Here is a 22398-nt window from a genome sequence, read left to right on the forward strand (position 1 = left end):
TGAGTTCAATTCTATGAACGGCAAACAGAAAATAGTCAAATCTAGCCCTGCACAATCACAAGTTCTGGGAAATAAATATGTCTGGGATGTCTGTCTGAAAACAAAGGTTAAGGGCTCTTTTGTATTAAAATGATTTCCATGAAAATAATCAGGAAAAAGCACAAGGACAACAATCCAAGTCAACCTGCAGTTCTTCCAAGTGAAGCCTTTCAAAAGTGTTTTCAAATTGAGTGAATATGTTTCCCCAAAGCTATTAATGAGGGGAGAGGTCAGGGAAAAATGGTATGAATCAGCTAATTGTATTAACCTTGACTCGCATGGTCTTGTATTTGTATTCTTGAATTGTGTCGCATAAATGCCTAAAAACACTTAAGATGCATTTAGGACAAAATGATATTCTGATATTGTCTGACGTGTGAATAAAAAACCATTTGGTTGCTAGAGAACAAGAGCAAGAAATGCTTCAACCTCGGTGCTAGAAAATTCCATATAAACAACCTTGCTCAACTGCCATCATCCTGCACATCACATTTCTTAATGTTAGGCAATATAAAACTGCTCTTGTTTTTGGAAATCAGGGGCATTTGTTTGGGATATCATTCGAGAAGTTTACCTATGCTTCAAGAAATAAATTCTACCACTTAGAGAAAATATGGCAACCCTTCCTGGTCTATATAGAAACGGGTCCATTGGAGTTGGTGGACGTGAGCTTGTAGATCGATGTAGCTCTTGTCTCTCTGTAATGTACTGTTTCTACTGCTTTGTGTATATGTTGAAATCTCTCGTCATTTGTCTTATTTAGTCTTTATTAGGATTATTACAATTCTAATTCAACTAATTTATTATTTGTATTTTGTTTTAATTTACTTTTATTATGGGGTGGGGGTTGCTTTACCTTTTGTCGCTGTACTTACTCTTGCTGTGTTGTATTGTTCTGTTGTTGAATAATTGAAAAAAGATTTTAAAAAACAAACAAAAAAGGTGCACTTAAAGGAATACTTTGATGATGGTAAATGGGGTCAATTCCATTTCAATTCAGGAAGTACACAGAAGTTCCAATTATCTTCAATTAGGAAAACATTGAATTGGAATTTGGTTTATTTTCTGAATTGACCCCAACCCAGCAGTATATTCCTTACATAGCTCTCCTAACAGGTGAAGGTGTTTGAATACAGTTCAGCAGCCCTACAGGGATTACGTTGAATGACTGACAAATGTGAATACAGACTTCATTGTTCATTCGTTCTCTGTGATACTGTTTTGACAAGAAATAATGACAGAACAAGACTGAAAACACACTGGGAAAATAAATAAATCTGTGAATTGAACGGAGGGCAAACAGAAGAAAGAAAAACACACTGATATTCTCAGAAGGCACGACAACAAAACTAAAACTCTGTGATAAATACATGGCCAGTGCTTGTGAGTTGCCTCTTGTTACTTTTCAGGAACTCTTTTCGGCCCAAATCCTTTCAACCCCGTGTCCTGTGTGTGTGTGTGTAGGTCCTGTAGTCACCTTCTGCAGAGGGAGAATCACCCGGGCTTACAGTACCTCACACGGTGGCTCAAGGGCGCGGCCTATCTGCCATACAGCAGAATGCAAACATGAAAATCTCCCTATGCAGAGCCAGCCATCCATCCACTCACACGAGGCAGGTTCATTACTATGGGAGAGTCAAACTGGTTGCACTGCCAAGGTTATGTTCTTTAACGGGAGGAAGAAAGGAACAGACTGAAGTTCTGCAACTTAAAATTCATATCAGACTAGAGTTCTGTAAACTGTGATTTACATAAAAAGGGAAAGGCATATTTGGATTGAGACCAATTAAGGTACTGTATCCTGTAGGATGATCTTTTCCACACATCTATGCCCCTCAGAAACTGTACTTTGCGGTACATATGACAAAGAACTAAGGGTCCAAACTGGAACACCTTTGTTGGTGTGTTTATCACAGCTACAGCAGCTGACATTCTACTGTTCTCCATACGGTGTTAGGGCCAGAAACATACAGCCATAAAGACAATGTAATCCTTTTCCAACACAAGAATTTGACAAAAAAACAAAAAACATTCACTATTCATATCATATTTCGAGGCTGGTTTCCAGCCCTCATCTCTCATTTCACTATCCCCATCTCAACTAAACACACAGTTGTGGTGGCTGTGGTCAACCCCCCCCATCCCATCCCATCTCTACTCGTCTCCATTCCCCCCTAGACAAAAGCCTTGCTGTCCTACTGACTGGCAGATGGGACGACCAGCTGACATCCCGGGTCGGGACGTTTCATGTTCCCCGGGCGTGCTAAACGCGCGGGCGTCCTGTCCGTGGGCACGGGGCTGCCGAGGAGGAAACTCTTTTGAGGGGCCGAGGGGGTAAGCGTGGGGAGCCGCTCCTCAGGGCGACCAGGAGAGCAAACAGAGGGGACAGACAGAGATGCCTAATAATGTGTTTCTGAGGGTTAGCGCGCGCGTGTGTGTATATATATATCAAAATATATGGAAAGGGGTTAGTAACATAATTTAGCCCTGAACACATGACTGCATACTAGCCTACTAGCCTTACTAGCCCTCTGCATACGCAACAAACACACATGAAAGCTGCTAGACGAAAGTGTGTTGGTTCCCCATCACAGAGCTATGATGCTCTCCACTGACCTACATCCACTGGTGTACCCAACGACACGTATCAATATGCTGATCGCACTGCATCTCTCTGTCCTTACCCCATCTCTTACTCCCCAACCCCCCCCTCCATGCGTAATTATACATTTCTCTCTTTTCCACTCTTTTGACTAGCGTCAATCTACTGTCTGTCATCAATGTGTCACTGGCTCACAGGACTAATATTTCTGATCCGAGTCCCGGGTGACGAGGTGACACACTTCTCCCGCTCTGACTCCATTTCTCTCCCCCCCACGTCTCTTTTTTTACATTTTAGCACGTCAGATGTAGCAAGTCTTTAAAGTGCCCATGGGGGCCCCGAGTCCTCACTTTTGTCTCCCATTTCCTTCTGAAAGACTTTCTTTATGTGCAACCCCGCTCATCCCAGTTGTTTTCTGAGCCCTCTCCCTGCCTCTCCCTGCCTCTCCCTGCCTCTCCCTGCCTCTCCCTGCCTCTCCCTGCCTCTCCCTGCCTCTCCCTGCGTATCACTCAGAGGTCAGCATTTCACTGTGCGAACAGGGAGGTGTCTTTATAGAGGTTGTAACCTCAAAATAGTAGCAAATAAGCTGCTTTTTGGTTTGACATAGGAGTTCTACCATTTTAAAAGGTGCTTTGCTGATACTTTGAGATAAGGCTTCATTATAAACAATTACTGCTATATATCTAACATGTTTACTAACAATTACTGCTATATATCTAACATGTTTTTACTAACAATTACTACTATATATCTAACATGTTTTTACTAACAATTACTGCTATATATCTAACATGTTTCCTAACAATTACTGCTATATATCTAACATGTTTTTACTAACAATTACTGCTATATATCTAGCATGTTTACTAACAATTACGGATATATATCTAACATGTTTACTAACAATTACTGCTATATATCTAACATGTTTTTACTAACAATTACTGCTATATATCTAACATGTTTTTACTAACAATTACTGCTATATATCTAACATGTTTTTACTAACTATTACTGCTATATATCTAACATGTTTACTAACAATAATTAATCGTAAGGCGAATTATGAGCACGCTTTTTTTTTTCTTCATCAAATCATTTTTGTTTGTTATATATGAAATATATATATATATATATATATATATATATATATATATATATATATATATATATGAAAACAGTTTTCATACTTTTATAACTTGGAATGGAACTATTCAAAAGTAACAGAAATGTGCGTTGTTAATTTATCGAAATGTGTCTTTAAACATGGTGGTATTCATGTTTACATAATTTAAGACATGTCAATCCAATGGATGATCTGTTGACCTTCCAATGGGCTTCATTATTAATCTTGTAATGTTGCCTTCTGTACTTAAGAAGGAATAAATCTTTACTATTGCAACGCCGCGAACGAAGCAGAAAATGCTCAGAGGTCTTTCCCTCCTTCCAGTCTGAGCCTTGGCTAATAATTACGCCAAGACTAGTTATGCTGATAGAAAGCCTGCTCTTTGCTGAAGCTAATCATTTCTACTTAAGGTCTGATTACTGTATATCCACCGCTTTCTCCTAACACCAGTGATCCACCGTTGATCCCTGTTAGCTCTTAGCGTCCACTGTGCAGACAACACTGTCTGCTAACAGGATGCTATGCTAGCAGTGCTAATGGAACTAACTGAAGCAGAAAGTTCTCTCTTCACATTTCTGTGGACTATCTATCGCAACTGGCCACTTTTAATTTCTCACAAACATCTCATGAGCTTCATTCTGATACGGCCGCCATCAAATGGGTCCACTTAACTTGAGCTAACATCGCAAGTCGGATTCTTGCGGCAAACACCTGCGGACTCACAGACAGACAAGCGAATGCGCAGATGAACCCCACACACTCTCTCGACTCTGTTGGTTGAGCTCTTGCATTGAGGGGTCTGTATGAAGGCTGGCCATTGTGTCAGGTCGGGGCCTTTGTCTGTGCAGGCTGAAGCCAGCGATTGCGCCTTAGCTAGCACAGTTCAAGCGTAAACACTTTTTGTGTGCCACAATAAACACTGTTGCCAGTAGACCCCTAAATCCATGGAACAGCTGAGTCCTAGGGTGTCCAAGATAATGGCAATTTATTGCAATGTGAGGCCCTCCCCCCAATAGTTTCCCCCCTCAAACCGATTAAAATTAAGCCGTAAACATGTGAGGCAGGAATTAGCACATTTAGCGAGTCTCCTCTTCCCACATCGCATTTTCTCTCTGGAGTGGCTGATCCCGGCAGCAAATTTTAATGACTCGCGTCGTTTTTGAAGTCCACATGAAAAAAGCGGCGCCCGCCGTTTGTGGCGGCGCTAGATATGGCAAGGCCGCGGCTGGGGGGCACACGCCGCAAACCCGGACTCGGGCTCCTCGATAGGATCGGTGTCATTTTCCTCTTCATGATAAGACGCCTCGCTGACAAGGCCCGATTAGGAGAGAAAAAAATCATTATTACGAGACCTTTCATCCGCTGGGGGGGTTTACCGATAAACAGCTCGCCCGTGGGTAGATTTAGTGAAAGCAAAATGTTAGGCTATACGTTAAGGCGTATATGTTGGAAATACAGTTTTGGGCTGTGTGTGTGTATATTTCTTACTTCCTTGATACAAAATACATACATTTCCCCCGAAAATATATTTCATAAAAGGCCTACTTCGTGCATAACTGCAAACTGAAGCTGTGAAATATTTAAGTCCCAGCTCCCATGAATCAAACCATTATCAAATAACTTCCTATTCTTTTTGAAACAACACAGCATTCAGATTTTATCAGACTACAAAAAAACGAGTTATTTAATATGCTATACCTTCAGGAAATCCACTTTAGCAAACTGTCCTTATAAAAGACAAATGAATAAGAACATACTGAAATATTCAATTACACTCTGCCACAGAGTGAATAAACTGAAGCAGAAGTGTACAAAGAACCAAAAAGGGATCTTCACAATGCATTTGTAAATTATGTAAATACACTGCATTAATCAATTTATAAATTAACTGCTTCTTGCATAAACTTATATTTCTGTATTTTGGATATGATACAAAATTAATTAAGAGCAAATATTTGGTGTAAATACAACAACTAACCCCTATGAAGCCCTTTGTCCATACAATGATATGCAGGCCTAAGCTAGAGACAAAGGACCATGTAAACAACAATTATACAAATTAGGTTATTCAAACTATAACATCATATTTTGTGACTAACACATTATATACTTTTGTTCCTTATGAAGTGAAAAAATGGAACATCTATTCTGACCACTTACCATTAGATTTAGATGTATTTTTATTTGTTTCATTTGCCCAAGAACTAGATATCATATAATGATGCTAAATGACATTGACAGATATCATTTCAGGTTTGTATTTTTTATTTTGTCTTCTGTTACCTAATAGCACGAAAACCAGTCAACATGGGCTATTAATGTGTTTTGAATCATGAGAAAACAAGAAAAACATCTTTAATAAAAGCCAGATCCTAAAAATACTTCTAGGTATTGCTAAATATAGCTTGTTAAGTCATTTACTAGGTGCTTAGCCACAAAGTTTTGAAGCGCAAGCATCACTTTGGTGGCTAAACACCAAAAGAAAGATGAATTCTGATCTGAAGACAGAGCGGGGAGAAACGAAGAGTGAAAATAGAAAGACTAAGACGGAAAGGAAGAGATGGAGTGCGAGCCGGGGACAAGCGTGTGCCATGTTCTGGGGCACTCCAGCATCCATGGACTCACAGCAAGGCTCAAAGTCATGCTCTGCTTCAAACGGTAGCCGAGGAGTTTAGGTTCGCAAAATCTATTTATTTTTTCATCCGATCATTTATCCATTTATTTCTCTGTGTCCTGACACCCCGTGCTCTGACGCTAGAGCCGTGTTCGATGACGGCGCTCTCTCCCTCCTTCCCCCTCGCTTTTAATACCGCTGCAGTTGGAAATCAAAACCGCCCTAAAAACAAATTGACGTACTCTAATATAGTCGTCACCTTATCACAGGGTCCTTGCGCGTCTGCCTTGGTGACAACGGCAGGACTGCTTAAGCTTAGCCCACGATCTCTGCCTACCGCATTGTTGGTCGCTTCAATGATTTATCACAAAACAGAGAGGGTGGGAGGGAGGGGAAGAAAGGGCTGTCGATTGAGTCATTGGCACCTTTGATTGACAAGGTCTAATCAGCTCATCTCTGTGCTAATAAAATTGATGGCCTGCAGTGCTGTTCTCTACCTGGCACAGCATGAACTTTGGCTGCCGAGGGGCCCCCAGGGGTCAGGCCCCGACCCTCTCAGCTTATCTAAACAGGGCTGAAATCAATCCCTAATGGTCTGTTTATATTTTCCCCCATCGATCTGGGGCCCCCATCACCGGGGCCATGAGCTGAGGAGCCTCATTGCTGGCCCCTTGAAAATGCAAAGATGTCTTTTTTTGACGACGACGTTGTTTGTTTGACTGCTGAGCTTCAAAGAGGAAAAGAGGCAAGATTAGAGCCGTCTGTTTATTCTCTGTTCAGTCCAAAAGTGTCTCCTTAACCCTGTCAGTTTTACTTACAAATGTCAATAAAAAAAAATAAAGGTCTGCCAAAACAAAAATCTGATAAAATCAATTTATATGAATTCTGTTAGTACAGACATCGTTTGCTCAGCGGGAAATTAATATCCAGTGACAACTGTGTGGCGTTTTGGACAGCAACTAAGTGAGCCTTTTTACAGTATTATAGACACTATGTCCTGGGATTTCCAATAATCTTCTATGTAGAAGAACCCCTTACCTTCTAAGGACTCCTGTGTTGCTTGTGAGCGTCACAGCGGTCTATGGTGCTGCATCTCAGTGCTAGAGGCTTCACTACAGACACCCTGGTTCCAGGCCGTATCACAACCGGTCCCCAGTCCCATAGGGCGGCGCACAACTGGCCAAGCGTCGTCCGGGTGTGGCCGGTGTAGGCCGTCATTGTAAATAAGAACTTGTTCTTAACTGACTTGCCTCGTTTTAAAAGGTTTTAAAAATATGTATTACAAATATTTTAAAAATGTAGCAAAACGTGTGTCCGTGAGAGTCTCAGCTTGTTATAGTTAGTAGCTCAAACCATTTGGACTACATACATTTCTATAAAACGACCCAGCCCCGGGATCCTTCAAGACCCACCCTTATCTCACAAACACCGCTGCAGCTCAGCCTCCGTTAATAACACAAACAGTTGGCGTCTACAAATGCAGAAGAACTAGACAAATCAAATAGTACAACCCACAAGTCTGCAGCTCAAACAAATGTTTACAAAAACAAATGTGGTTACAAGCCCAAACAAATGTGCCAGCGTTACGGTGGGACTGATTGGGTTAAAGGGATAGTTTGAGATTTTGGCAAAACCATTTTTTTTCTCCTTGTACATACCCAGAGTTAGATGTACTGATTCTCTGTCTCTACCACCAGTTTGAATGAATGAAGGTTGTTTCTGGAGGGAATGCTAACTAGCGTTAGCACAATGACTAGAGATCACTCCGGGTTAGTAGAAGTTTGGGGGGGGAAATGTAACTTACATTACTTCAAAACAAAAGTGTTCCATCCAACAAATGTACACAGTTGCAGGATATAAAGATCACTCACAGGAGCATCTCAAGTTCAAAACAGTAATGATATTCTTCTTTCATTTCTCAAATGATTCTTTCCCAGATTCTTTATTAGGTCAATTATCAATTGAGTATGCACGTGTAGTGTATAGATATGTGTATGTTTGTCCTTCAAACAAAGCCAGTATACAGTCTTAATCTCCCCTCAGGAAACACAACTCTACCTTTTACCTCTCCAACTGATTCTAATCAAGGGGAGACAACTCGTCAGTACATATTAAATGTTTAATCTGACATGCCATCGATCTCTAAACATGCCGAATCAGACCCCTCTTACAGCTTCACAAAGTCAAATCAGAATCTGACACCTCTTTGGAGTCAGTCTGGCCTCCTTCCATTGAGGGCTTGCAGACAACCCTGCTGAAAATGCTGTTAAATTGGCTAACTACATGCCCTCCTCCTGTACTTTAACAGGCAAGCCCTTGTGTCTGCATGTTCATACGTGCCTCGTAAGTCAGCGCCCTCCTCTAATGAACTTCTATACTTTATTTATGAGACAAACAGAGGCTGGTTCTTAAGGGTGCGTTTGATAAATACCCCGGCATGTCCACAGAGCCCTCTCAATATCCCTCAAAGGGCCTTCAGTGTTCCTGGCAAGCCTGCGCTTTGCTAAATATGAGAAAGAAAGAAGGAAAGAAGGAAAGAAAGGGAATGAGAGAGAGAACGAGAAAGACAAAAAGAGGGAACGAGAGAGAAAGAGAGAGAGAGAGGGAGCGAGAGAGAGAAACGAGAGAGAAAGAAAAAGAACAAGAGAGAGAGAAAAAGAGAGAACGAGAGAGAGAGAAAGACAGGGAATGAGAGAGAGAGAGAAAGAGAGAACGAGAGAGACAGAGGGAATGAGAGAGAGACAGAGGGAATGAGAGAGAGACAGAGGGAATGAGAGAGAGACAGAGAGAACGAGAGAGAGAACGAGAGAGAGAAAACGAGAGAGAGAAAACGAGAGAGAGAAAAACAGAGAGAGAGAGAAAACAAGAGAGAGAGAAAACAAGAGAAACAAGAGAGAGAGAAAACAAGAGAGAGAGAAAACGAGAGAGAAAACAAGAGAGAGAGAAAACAAGAGAGAGAAAACAAGAGAGAGAGAGAAAATGAGAGACAGAGGGAATGAGAGACAGAGGGAATGAGAGACAGAACGAGAGAGAATGAGAGAACGAGAGAGAGAGAGAGAAAACTGAGCTAAAATTCTAAAATTATATTCTGTGAAGATTTACCATCTCAAAGAGCGAGAGAGACTTCTTTCCACAGGGCCATGGGGTAAGACAGGGATGCAGCTTAAGCCCCATCCTCTTCAACATATATATCAACAAATTGGTGAGGACACAAGAACAGACTGCAGCACCCGGCCTCATCCTACTAGAATGTCTACTGTTTGCTGATGAACTGGTGATTCTGTCCACAACCAAGAAGGGCCTACAGCAGCACCTAGATCTGTGGCACAGATTTTGCCAGACCTGGGCCCTGACAGTAAATCTCAGTAAGACAAAAATAATGGTGTTCCAAAAAGGTCCAGTTGCCAGGATCACAAAAAACGATACATACCTCGGCCTAACCATCAGCGCCACAGGTAACTTCCACAAAGCTGTGAACGAGCTGAGACACAAAGCAAGAAGGGCCTTCTACGCCATCAAAAGGAACATCAAATTCGACATAATTAGGATCTGGCTAAAAATACTTGAATCAGTTATAGAACCCATTTCCCTTTATGGTTGTGAGGTCTGGGATCCGCCCACCAACCAATAATTCACAAAAAGGAACGAACACAAAAATTAGCCTCAGTGTACAATGTAAAACACCAAATAACGCAGAATTAGGCCGATTCCCGTTGATAATCAAAATCCAGAAAAGAAACGTTCAATTCTACAACCACCTAAAAGGATGTGATTCCCAAACCTTCCATAACAAAGCAATCACCTACAGAGAGATGAACCTGGAGAAGAGCCTCCTAAGCAAGCTGGTCCTGGGGCTCTGTTTACAAACACAAACAGACCCCATAGAGTAACACAATTAGACCCAACCAAATCATGAGAAAACTAAAAGATAATTCTTTCCTATGTGTCAAGTAATTAACATTCTAGTTTGATGTGTTTTTTTGTGTTATCTGGCACACACTGGCTACCTGACCACTGTGACTGACCCAAAATGAAGGAAAGCTTTGACTATGTACAGACTCAGTGAGCACAGCCTTACTATTGAGAAAGGCTGCCGTAGGCAGACCTGGCTCTCAAGAGAAGACAGGCTATGTGCACACTTCCCACAAAATGAGGTGGAAACTGAGCTGCACTTCCAAACCTCCTGCCAATTGTATGACCACATTAGAGACACATACTTCGCTCAGATTACACAGACCCAAAGAATTTGAAAACAAACCCAATTTTGATAAACTCCCTTATCTACTGGGTGAAATACCACAGTGTGCCATCACAGCAGCAAGATTTGTGACCTGTAGCCACAAGAAAATGGCAAACCCTGAAGAAGAAACGATCATTGTAAATACAACCTATATTTATGTTTATTTATGTTCCTTTTCGTACTTTAACTATTGGCACATCATATGACATTTGACATGTCTTTATTCTTCTGGAACTTTTGTGAGTGTAATGTTTACTGTTAATTATCTTTCCCATGCCAATAAAGCCCTTAAATTGAAAGAGAAAGAGAGAGAGAAAAATGATATTCTGTTAAGATTCACCATCTCGAAAAATTCTTCTTTTATGAAAGTGACCTCATGGTACACTGGCATTTTGTGATGTGTGGTCATTAAGTGGAATGTTATCGATGCCAAGCAGCAGTTGAAGCTCCATCTTTCTCTCTTCCTTTGTATAGGATTTCTCTCTTTGAAAGAAAAGAGAAACCTTCTTTAAAATATATTTCTTACTCCGAATTGGTCAATTATAGTACCTACTGTATGGGGCATAATTATATATTGTGTGGATTTGGAAGGTAACTTTGAACTATTGTGAAATAGCTTCATTAACTGTTCTTCACTAAGAGTGGTTTTATTAGCCTCTTGAGTAGAGTTCAGGTTTCTGGTAACAAAGTCTATTTTACAACCAGAGTGAGTTGTTGATTGGACAACTCGTCTGCACAAATTATTATTCTTTAACTCTTGTAGACAATACACCCCTACATTCAACATTTCAAAGTGTATCCTATAACAGTTTACATTTACATTAGTCATTTGGCAGACACTCTTTTCCGGAGCAACTTACAGGAGAAATTCGGGTGCAGTGCCTTGCTCAAGGGGACAGAGATTTTTCACTTAGTCGGTTCAGGATTCGAACCAGCGACCTTTTGGTTACTGGCTCAACGCTCTTAACCGATAGGTTACCCGCTGCCATATTTAACATGTAGAAATATATTCAGATCGATTAATAAAAGCCATACTCTTGTCATTATTATTATCATCATCATCACTCTCTTTGTTTTAAAGTGAGATAACTGAATGAGCCATTTACTCTGCTAAACAGGTGAATTGAGTGCTTGCACAGTTCTCCTCACTGAAATACAATCAAACACAAAAAGATTTGAAAAAGAATCTGAATTTCTCCACAGTATTTGATCATGTGTTGTGGTGGTGTGATTGTCCACTGATGTGAATATGCAGCACAGGGTGGTGAAGCAGGATTGGTTCACAATGCGACTGGATGCCGGATGCAGGAAAACTGGAAAAAAAGGGGTCATTCGCCCACTTCAATTCACAAACCACTTGGATGGATGACGCTTGTCAATGTTCGGGCTCTCAGTGCAAATATTCTTTGTTTGTCTGGGTCCTCGACATACTGCAGCTTTTCTGTTGTTAGTAGTCTGACAGAGTTCCCAACGTGTCTGTTCTGTTGCTACCTAGTTGTGTTCTGAGTGTTGGTCCTCCCTGACCGTTTGCTGTTTGAGGTTGTGCATCTAAGCGGAGGGCCGGGGACGTCAGGGGATTAAATACAATGGGGCAAAAGCTCATACCCCACCAAACCCCAAACACCCCACTGCCGGTGTGGATCTGAGCAGTGTGTGGGGGACCAGGGGCATTGATAAACAGACATTGTTCTCAGTTAGCCGCACACACAGAGCGGATGAGATGGCCACTGGCGACGAGGGGTCAGAGGGCGCGCCGCTATCCTTTACTGTGGAAAGGACTGGGACCCAGGAGGTACAGAACGAGGTTAGACCACAGCACATTTCTTTAACACCAACCAACGGGCGTGACAAAACATCAAAACGAGCCATTCGACTGAAAGATACGACTGAATGGAATCAAAATACGGGCTGCCACAGAGTTCGACACGTTGAAAACAGGAATAGTAGAAGTCTCGGAGATCATCGGAGAATCATATGAAACAACATTTTTAAGCAGAGAATGCAGATTGTATTTATGAATTTGTGAGTTCTACTTACTGAACATCAAAAGGCAGTCTGTGCACCCCTTTCTCGAATTGAATTATTAAATCTGTCGATGTCACACACACGTGCCACCCCTCCATTATAGTGTAAATTAAGAAACTTTTCAAAACTACAGCGGAAGCCAAAGAAAGCCAGTTAAAACTTCAAGAATGAGCTTTGATATCTCTCGAAGGAATACACTGTGACTCAATAATGTCAGAAAATAAAAGGTCTGGTTTCAAATCCAAATGAGTCTCATTTTCCTATATATAAAAGATAAAAACAAACCTTGATCGGGAAGATAAAACCTGATTGTCTGTTCTAGATGGCCGATTTATTTAGTGATGTTTATTGCGTTTTGATTGGTTCTCCGAATGAAGAACTAGCGGAGGAAACGCTGATGTTGTTTATTTTCAGTAGAGCTACAACAACAAAAAACACCTCTCACTCACAGCCAGACAGATGCATGGGAGAAGAAGAGCGCGTGCTTTTCCGGGAGCCAAACACGGAGCAGCGTAGCCCGCTCTGTCGCCCCGTACACCTCTTTCTCCCTCGCTCACCTTTGATGTGCTCCTGAAAATGTCACCAGTCGTCAAGGCGGCTGTTTCAAATAAAAAAAAGTTCTCTTTCTCTCCACCCCGCATAAGAGTGAGACAATTTGCTGTCGCTCAATCACACACCCCACCCTCACCTCTAATTTCATAATGCCCCCTTCCCAACCAAACAGAACACATACCGGTTTCCACTGCTATCTGGTAGCCTGCGTCCAGCCTCCGAGATGACCTTTCCAGCTTCTCTGTGTTGTCCAACAGATGTGCTCTCTAAAAGAAATGGGAGAAATACAAGACAGAAAACAGGAAAATAATGATTGAGAGGGCTGGGAAGCGTTTCGGAGAAACATCTTGACGCGGTCACGAAACACTGACCGACACTATGACCACAACAGCAATAGCACTGGCCAGAGACAATCATTGTCACGAACAACCAAGTGTGGACAGTGGAATATTGGCAACATGCATGTCGAGCTTGGGTATATGTATGGCAGTTGTTACTGTTGAAATGACAAAAATGGACAATACAGTATCTATTCTTAATCAATATTAAAATGAGAAGCACCAGAAGGTTCTTCTCTTTATATAATTGAGATGTCCCCCACCTCATCTCGTTCAGTCTCCTGCAACTCATTACTTCACATTTAGCGTGGAGGGCAAAGTTGAGGGAGGGGAGGAAGAGCTAATTGAGATGTAATAAATGATCATTTGCGGCTTTCAAGAAGAACATTTAAAAAAAACTGTCAAGGAGACGGCTTTGGAATTAAGGAGAAAACCCTCATTAAAGTGGAAATCAAATGCATTTACTCTCCTCGTGAAGTTGGTTAATGGAACATAAGACATGTATTGCTTTCTAGAAAGTTCTACTGGTGTGGCACATGGCCGGTGAGTCAGTTTTACGCCTCAGAGGACACCATATGACCATATCCTGACAATTCATTTGGAAGTGTATTAAGTAAAAAGTGACCAGTAAAATGAATCAACATAAAGCCCTAAAACAAACAGCAAAACACACAAAAGAAACACCAGCACGTACTATGCCATCCTATAAAACACTGAGCAGTGACATATTTACACCATCAACAAATGGACACTGATCTACGCTGGGAACAACGGGACACTACACAGCTTACAGAATAGTCATACCTGTGCAATCAGCACATGTACCGCTGATGTCTCATAGTGAGCAATTTGATCGTTTTTGCATTTCCATGTGCTGTGTATCTAGCTAGAAAGCAGTAGGAGTTGTTATAGGCCAACACATTTGGAATCAAGAATATCCGTGACTTCCATGGACGACATCCATAGCAAGCTGCTCTTCTTCTGAAAGAAATCAAAATGGTCGTTCTTCCATTCACTGCTGGCGATTCTTTCGAAGCCAAGACCAGGTCAGATCATATGCTGCATCTTGTGACTCGGAAATTAAAGGGACAGTTCACCCAACTTACCAAATCACATATTGGTTTCCTTGACATGTAAACAGTCTATGGACAAGGCATGACAGCAGTGCTGTGGTTTAGTTTCCCTGGTTCCCCTGGTTTCCGAATGCTAACGTTTTAGCACTTGTGGCACGAAGTCAAAAGGCCCAACATTAGCATCTCTACCGTCATGTTAAAAGAATCTGTAAGTGACGGTTGAGCGTCACAATCAATTTGAGACAATTTCAAAATCTGTGGGAATGACGAGTGAAAAATGTTTAATATCGGTCCGTTGAAGTCCTGAAGCGTTAGCATTTGAAAACAGTGCCAGGGAAACTACACCACAGCACTGCTGTCATGCCTTGTCCATAGACTGTTGACATGTCAAGGAAACCAATATGTGATTTGGTAAGTTGGGTGAACTGTCCCTTTAAAAGTGACATCATGGTCATAACACCACATTCAACGCCATTGTATTATTACATTATAAATGGTCCTTACAATCTCATGCAGATAAAGTCACGGGGGAAAAAGGTCAGAGTCAAGGGTTTGAACCAAGGTACCACCTTGAATAGTAACCTGAACTCAAGTACGCACCTTGACCTACGTAAAAGGTCATTTGTCTTGGGATTCTCCAATCTTTCAGTGGTCAAACCTTCACTGAACCTACAAGTGTGACGTTCCGCAAGCCCAACAAGTCTACCGTAGAAGTACCATAGATCCACCACTCAGATGAACGGTAACTCTCTCTGTGAAAGGGGTTTACATTGTTCAAAGTAGAAGGAAAACTGCCTCTGAACTTTCTTTTTTTTTCTCTAGCCACCTTCTCCTCACTGGTGGACAGAGGTCATTTAAATTGACAGAAATACTTTTCAATAGTTAAAGGAAGGGAGGGGACAGAGGGTTGGGGGTGATGGTGAGAGAGAGGGAGAAAGAGGTGGTGGGTGGCTGGGTGTGCAGTGTGATGGTGGTGTGCCTGTGCACGCCACGTGGGGAGAGAGAAGGAAGCCAGCTCGGCTTAATGAGCCCCTATGGATCAGCGGAGATGGAGGGGACGTATTGACATGCAACGCTTAAGCTAATACACCTAGACCCTGGCTGCGTGCCTCGGAGCACAAGGCAGCCGGGATACTGACAGAGTAGCTCGCTCCCCCGTTCTTCAAAGAGCTCAAGTGATTAGTATGTTATCATTACCATTCGAAACGTGATTTTCCTATTCCCTCTCGGCAAAGGTGACACGTCTCCCTGAGACGGCCAGCAGACTAGCTGAGCTGAAAAGCCACTTCAAAGCTTTTCTCCCTCTCCTCTTCCACCATCCCTATACCTCTCTCTCCCGCCCTCCCACAATCCTCCCTATCCCCCTCACTCTCCAGCCTCCCTCCCCGCCTGTCCCTCCAGCCTCCCTCCCCGCCTGTCCCTCCAGCCTCCCTCCCCGCCTGTCCCTCCAGCCTCCCTCCCCGCCTGTCCCTCCAGCCTCCCTCCCCGTCCGTCCCTCCAGCCTCCCTCCCCGTCCGTCTCTCCAGCCTCCCTCCCCGTCCGTCTCTCCAGCCTCCCTCCCCGTCCGTCCCTCCAGCCTCCCTCCCCGTCCGTCTCTCCAGCCTCCCTCCCCGTCCGTCTCTCCAGCCTCCCTCCCTTCCGTCTCTCCAGCCTCCCTCCCTTCCGTCTCTCCAGCCTCCCCTCCCTCCCTCCGTCTCTCCAGCCTCCCTCCCTTCCGTCTCCTCCAGCCTCCCTCAGCCTCCCCAGCCTCCTCCCCCCTCCAGTCCCTCCAGCCTCCCTCCCCGTCCCTCCGTCTCTCCAGCCTCCCTCCCCGTCTCTCCAGCCTCCCTCCCAGTCTCTCCAGCCTCCCTTCCTCCCTCTCTATCTCCCTCCAGCCTCCCTCCCCCTCCAGCCCCTCCAGACTCCCTCCCCTTCCACTCTCCCTCTCTCCAGCCTCCCTCCCTCCCTCTCCAGCCTCCCTCCCCTGTCCCTCTCCAGTCTCCCTCCCTCCCTCTCCAGCCTCCCTCCTCCCTCTCCAGCCTCCCCTCCCTCCCTCTCCAGCCTCCCTCCCTCCCTCTCCAGCCTCCCTCCCTCCCTCTCCAGCCTCCCTCCCTCCCTCTCCAGCCTCCCTTCCTCTTTCTTCAGCCTCCCTCCATCTTTCTTCAGCCTCCCTCCATCTTTCTTCAGCCTCCCTCCATCTTTCTTCAGCCTCCCTCCATCTTTCTCCAGCCACCCTCCCTTCCCCCTCTCTAGCCACCCTCTCCAGCCACCCTTCCTTCCCCCTCTCCAGCCACCCTTCCTTCCCCCTCTCCAGCCACCCCTCCTTCCTTCCCCTCTCCAGCCACCCTTCCTCCAGCCTTCCGTCTCTCCAGCCTCCCTCCCTCCCTCCCTCTGTCTTATCTCCCTCCAGCCTCTCCAGCCTCCCTCCCCCTCCAGCCTCTCCATCCTCACTCCCCCTCCAGCCCCTCCAGACTTCCTCCCCTTCCACTCTCCCTTCCTCTCTCCAGCCTCCCTCCCCCTCTCTCCAGCCTCCCTCCCCATCTCTCCAGCCTCCCTCCCCATCTCTCCAGCCTCCCTCCCCTTCTCTCCAGCCTCCCTCCCCTTCTCTCCAGCCTCCCCCCCTCTCTCCAGCCTCCCTCCCCCCCCTCCCAGCCTCCCTCCAGACTCCCTCCCCTTCCACTCTCCCGCCTCCCTCCCCCCTCTCCAGCCTCCCTCCCTCCCCAGCCAGCCTCCCTCCCTCCCTCCCCAGCCAGGCTCCCTTCCTCCCTCTCCAGCCTCCCTTCCTCCTTCTCCAGCCTCTCCAGCCTCCCTCCCCCTCCAGCCCCTCCAGACTCCCTCCCCTTCCACTCTCCCCCTCTCTCCAGCCTCCCCCTCCCTCCCTCCCCCCAGCCAGGCTCCCTTCCTCCCTTCCAGCCTCCCTCCCCCTCCCAGCCTCCCAGCCTCCTCCCCCTCCAGCCTCCCTCCCCCTCCCAGCCTCCCTCCCCCTCCCCAGCCTCCCTCCCCCCTCCCTCCCCAGCCTCCCTCCCCCTCTCCAGCCAGGCCCCTTCCTCCAGCCTCTCCAGCCTCCCTCCAGACTCCCTCCCCTTCCACTCTCCCTCCCTCTCTCCAGCCTCCCTCCCCCCCTCTCCAGCCTCCCTCCCTCCCCAGCCAGCCTCCCTCCCTCCCCAGCCAGCCAGGCTCCCTTCCTCCCTCTCCAGCCTCCCTTCCTCCTTCTCCAGCCTCTCCAGCCTCCCTTGCTCCTTCTCCAGCCTCCCTTCCTCCTTATCCAGCCTCTCCAGCCTCCCTCCCCCTCCAGCCCCTCCAGACTCCCTCCCCTTCCAGCCTCCCTCCCTCCCTCTCCAGCCTCCCTCCCTCCCTCCCTCTCCAGGCCCCCCCCCTCTCCAGCCTCCCTTCCTCTCCAGCCTCCCTCCATCTCTCTTCAGCCTCCTCTCTACCCCTCTCCAGCCTCCCTCCCTCCCTTCCCCCTCTCCAGCCACCCTTCCTCCCTTCCCCTCTCCAGCCTCCCTCCCTCCCTCCACAGCCTTCCCCTCCCTCCCTCCCTCTCGCTACAGCCTCCCCCCCTCCCTCCCGCTCCAGCCTCCCCCTCCCTCCCCCTCCAGCCTCCCCCCTCCCTCCAGTCCCGCTCCAGCCTCCCCCTCCCTCCGTCCCGCTCTCCAGCCTCCCCCTCCCTCCCCCCGCTCTCCAGCCTCCCCCCTCCCCCATCCAGCCTCCCTCACCCCCTCCATCCAGCCTCCCCCTCCCTCCATCCCTCCATCCTCCCCCTCCCTTCCCTCCATCCTCCCTCCCCCTTCCCTCCATCCTCCATCCCTGCCTCCATCCAGCCTCCCTCCATCCCTCCTTCTCTGCCTCCCCCTCCATCCAGCCTCCCTCCCCCCTCCATCCAGCCTCCCCATCCTCCCCCTCCATCCAGCCTCCCTCCCTCCATCCAGCCTCCCTCCCTCCATCCATCCATCCAGCCTCCATCCAGCCAGCCTCCCTCCCTCCATCCAGCCAGCCTCCCTCCATCCCTCCATCCAGCCTCCCTCCATCCCTCCATCCAGCCTCCCTCCATCCCTCCATCCAGCCTCCCTCCCTCCCTCCAGCCTCCCTCCCTCCATCCAGCCTCCCTCCCTCCATCCAGCCTCCCTCCCTCCATCCAGCCTCCCTCCCTCCATCCAGCCAGCCTCCCTCCCTCCCTCCCTCCCTCCCCCTCCAGCCTCCCCCCCCTCCAGCCTCCCTCTAGCCTCCCTCCCTCTAGCCTCCCTCCCTCCCTCACTCTAGCCTCCCCCTCCATCCATCCAGCCTCACTCCCCCATCCATCCATCCATCCAGCCTCCCTCCCTCCCCCCATCCATCCATCCAGCCTCCCTCTCTCCCTCCATCCATCCATCCCTCCAGCCTCCATCCATCCAGCCTCCATCCCCCCTCTAGCCTCCCTCCATCCATCCATCCCTCCAGCCTCCCTCCATCCATCCATCCCTCTAGCCTCCCTCCCTCTAGCCTCCCTCCCTCTAGCCTCCATCCCTCTAGCCTCCATCCCTCTAGCCTCCATCCCTCTAGCCTCCATCCCTCCTCCCAGCCTCCATCCCTCCTCCCAGCCTCCCTCCCTCCTCCCAGCCTCCCTCCATCCATCCATCCATTCCTCTAGCCTCCCTCCCTCTAGCCTCCCTCCCTCTAGCCTCCCTCCCTCCCAGCCTCCCTCCCTCCACCCAGCCTCCCTCCCTCCCCTCCCAGCCTCCCTCCCTCCACCCAGCCTCCCTCCCTCCTCCCAGCCTCCCTCCCTCCTCCCAGCCTCCCTCCCTCCTCCCAGCCTCCCTCCCTCCCTCTCATCATTAGAATAATGTGCCCAGCCAGGTTTGACACTGACAGAAGCTGAAGGGGTGAGAGTGCAGGCCAGCCGGCATAGATCCAGTACCAACACCAGCCTTCTAACCACTTCATCAGATGTATAAAATCCACCAACAGGAAAAAATGTAGAATAAAAAAATCCTCAGGATGGTTCAGCTATTTCTAAAAATGCTGAGATGTCATCTTAACACACCAGGGTGGTCCTCGTACACGAAACCAGTGCAAACACCAGTTGTAGGTACGAGTTCTAAACATGTACCATATCCATAATCCAATACCTACAAGCAGCCCAAAACAACACTACTTTACCTGTATAACCATCTCTCTACTAACACAATGGGACAAGAGGATGGAATCAGTGCAGAACTACACCCCTCAGAAACACAATGGTGCATTTCCCTAAGACACCCAGTCAGTTTGAGCATCTTCCCTGCTAACCATTTAAATAAGAGGGAGTTGCTAGCCACTCCTGGTGAGCTACAACTGTGTAGAGCACGGGGCTCTCACACACACACACACACACACACACACACACACACACACACACAGAAGTGGCTTTGGATAAAAGCATCTGCTAAATGGCATATATCAAGCCTTGACCCCTGTGGCTGTCAGAGGCACCAAAATATCATAAGAATAACCACAGACCCAAAATAATACCTGCCATACACCTCCAGGAGAAAATGGCCTGTTATCTAAATGAATCTTCTTCACATACAGCTAAACACAAAACAATGTAAAAACAATACATATTGTGCGAGTGCATTGGTGCGCGCCCCTTCTACGTTTCCACGTATGCCTTTTTATCTGACATTAAATTTGCAACAAAGACATTCTTAGGAACTATACAAATTAGATGTTTTTTTGTGTGTGTGTGTGTGTGGGGGGGGGGGTCTTTGGCAGCAGCAGAACAATGCATCTGCAGCACAGAAAAATCTCTTCCTTCCCTTTTTCTGCTGCCTTTTTTCAATATCAAACAACGACCATCACCATTTTCAAAAGTTCCGATGATTCCTTATTACTTCAATAAAGGGGGGGGGGGGAGTCAAAGTGAATAATGATGACAGCTGTGATTCAGACGGGCTGTGTGATCTCCGCCGCGGTTTTGTTTGGGACTTGTAAGATGAGGAATTAGACGTGTCAAACAGCTGTGAATATGGGTGCTAAATATTTAAACATGTTTTCCAGCTGAGGAAAAAGTAGAGTTTTTTTTTTTTTTAAAGGGGGGCTTAAGTGTGAATAAGCTGTGCCAGCCTTTGATTCAAATGCAGGAAGAATGGGAAGAAAAGGTAAGAATTTTTGATATAGTGAAGAGGGCGGGAATCAAACCCAATTAAAGAGTGGTGCGTTCCACAGGGGAAGACAGGCGAGGCAACGAAAGGTTTCACCTGACCTGAGGCATGCAGTGTGGCGAGGTGCAGGAAAGAGGACAATAAGAAGTCTGGAGAGAACAGCGTTCTGAATGGACGTGAATGGAGGGTGGCGTCGATAGGAATAGTATCGCTCAGCTCCAGGAAACACAACAAAAACATTGGCTAACACTAAGAACCCTGCATATACACATTCACAGATGACCTTACAAAGCACATGCACACAACCACACACAGAGATGAAAAGTAAGTCTCATGTTGCCTAAAGAGATGCTCCAAACAGATTTGCTCAAGAATGGCCGATTCATCTTTAAATGTATATTTGTGTTTGTCTAAGTGCCTCTAAATAACTTAGTGCCTCCAAAGTTACAATGGATATATCAACAGATATTCCTGTTGACAATTGTGTCCCTGTTAGTCATTCTGAACGGCGATTGAAGGAGGGGAACCTGGTCAGTTAACGGAATGAGTGATGAGAATTTTACACCAGCAGGTTCATGCAGAGCATAATTGCTAATAAACGAAGACCAGAAGAAACCACCACCGTTTGCTGTCTTTTTTAATCCAGGCCACAATTGAACTCCAAATCAGGTTCCATGACATCTCATGTCAGCACGTGGGTTTTTCCACCAGCTCTCAGCCAGCCCATAGCCACCAGCCATGCTCCCTCCCTGCCCATATTTCCATGTGTTCAGACCAGAAGAGACAATCCAAGTCACTCTACTGTCGGTCTTTTAATATAAAAAAACCATTGCATTGTGTCTATTCAACAGTATTCTATGGGGAAAGGTGTAGCATGGCGGTGATGTAACAGTGGGGGGAAGGGGGTCGCATCAAGATAGTGGCGGGCTGATGGTACTAGATTGCTGTGCGAGGATAGCAGATAGGAGATCCCCCTATGACGACATTACATAAAAGCTTCCTCAGGCCACATTTGACACAAAGCCATATCACAAACGCAACAAAGACACGTACTGTACAAGCCAACAGAAACACAAAAGCTGGAGAAAGGAAACCTGAGCAAAGATTATTTTCAGCCTTCAAAGATGTTTCAAAGTGTCGTATTGCTACAGTACATGAACTTCGCTTTCCCTTGATGAAGTGATAATTAAAAATTTAAAAATAACCAATCCAAAATGTATTCATCGATTACATTGAAATATTCCCTATATAAAATATCATAATTATACTGATAACCGATCACTCCATCTTTTTACAATAACAAATACAAAAACTACAACAACTATAGCATTACTACTACATCCCGACTACACAAGGCTTACAGTAAGTGCTATTTAAGGGAAAAATGCAGAATTCCCTAATTCCGGGTGATATTGAGCAGCCATGATTGCTGAGCATAAAGAGTTATCTGGTGAAATAGTGGACAGGCCTTCTGGGGGTTTAACCCTTCAGCAGTGTCCTTTATCCCTGCCTTTTTATCAATATGGGCTTTGTAAAGAGTGTACTTTCAGAAATAATACCTTTTCAGGCTTGCACAGAAAATACATTTCATTGAATGTATACACAGAGGCTCATAAGAACCTCAGAAAACAACCTTGGCCTTTAGGCTGCAGAGATGAGGGCATACAGATATTCAGATGGAAAGGAATCAA

The 22398-nt window shown here is 46.1% G+C and overlaps 1 protein-coding gene across 2 annotated transcripts in view; it reads right to left on the reverse strand.

Moving 5' to 3' along the window:
- LOC135505064 (vesicle transport through interaction with t-SNAREs homolog 1A-like) overlaps positions 1-22398 on the reverse strand; it is a 180568-nt gene that overhangs the window by 123864 nt on the left and 34306 nt on the right. For both annotated transcript variants that reach the window (XM_064924125.1, XM_064924126.1), the window contains exon 5: positions 13380-13464. In XM_064924125.1, the coding sequence (XP_064780197.1) occupies positions 13380-13464 (85 nt within the window). The remainder of the gene's footprint in view (positions 1-13379; positions 13465-22398) is intronic.

This window comes from Oncorhynchus masou, chromosome 18 (assembly GCF_036934945.1).
Source record: "Oncorhynchus masou masou isolate Uvic2021 chromosome 18, UVic_Omas_1.1, whole genome shotgun sequence".
Lineage (NCBI taxonomy): Eukaryota > Metazoa > Chordata > Actinopteri > Salmoniformes > Salmonidae > Oncorhynchus > Oncorhynchus masou.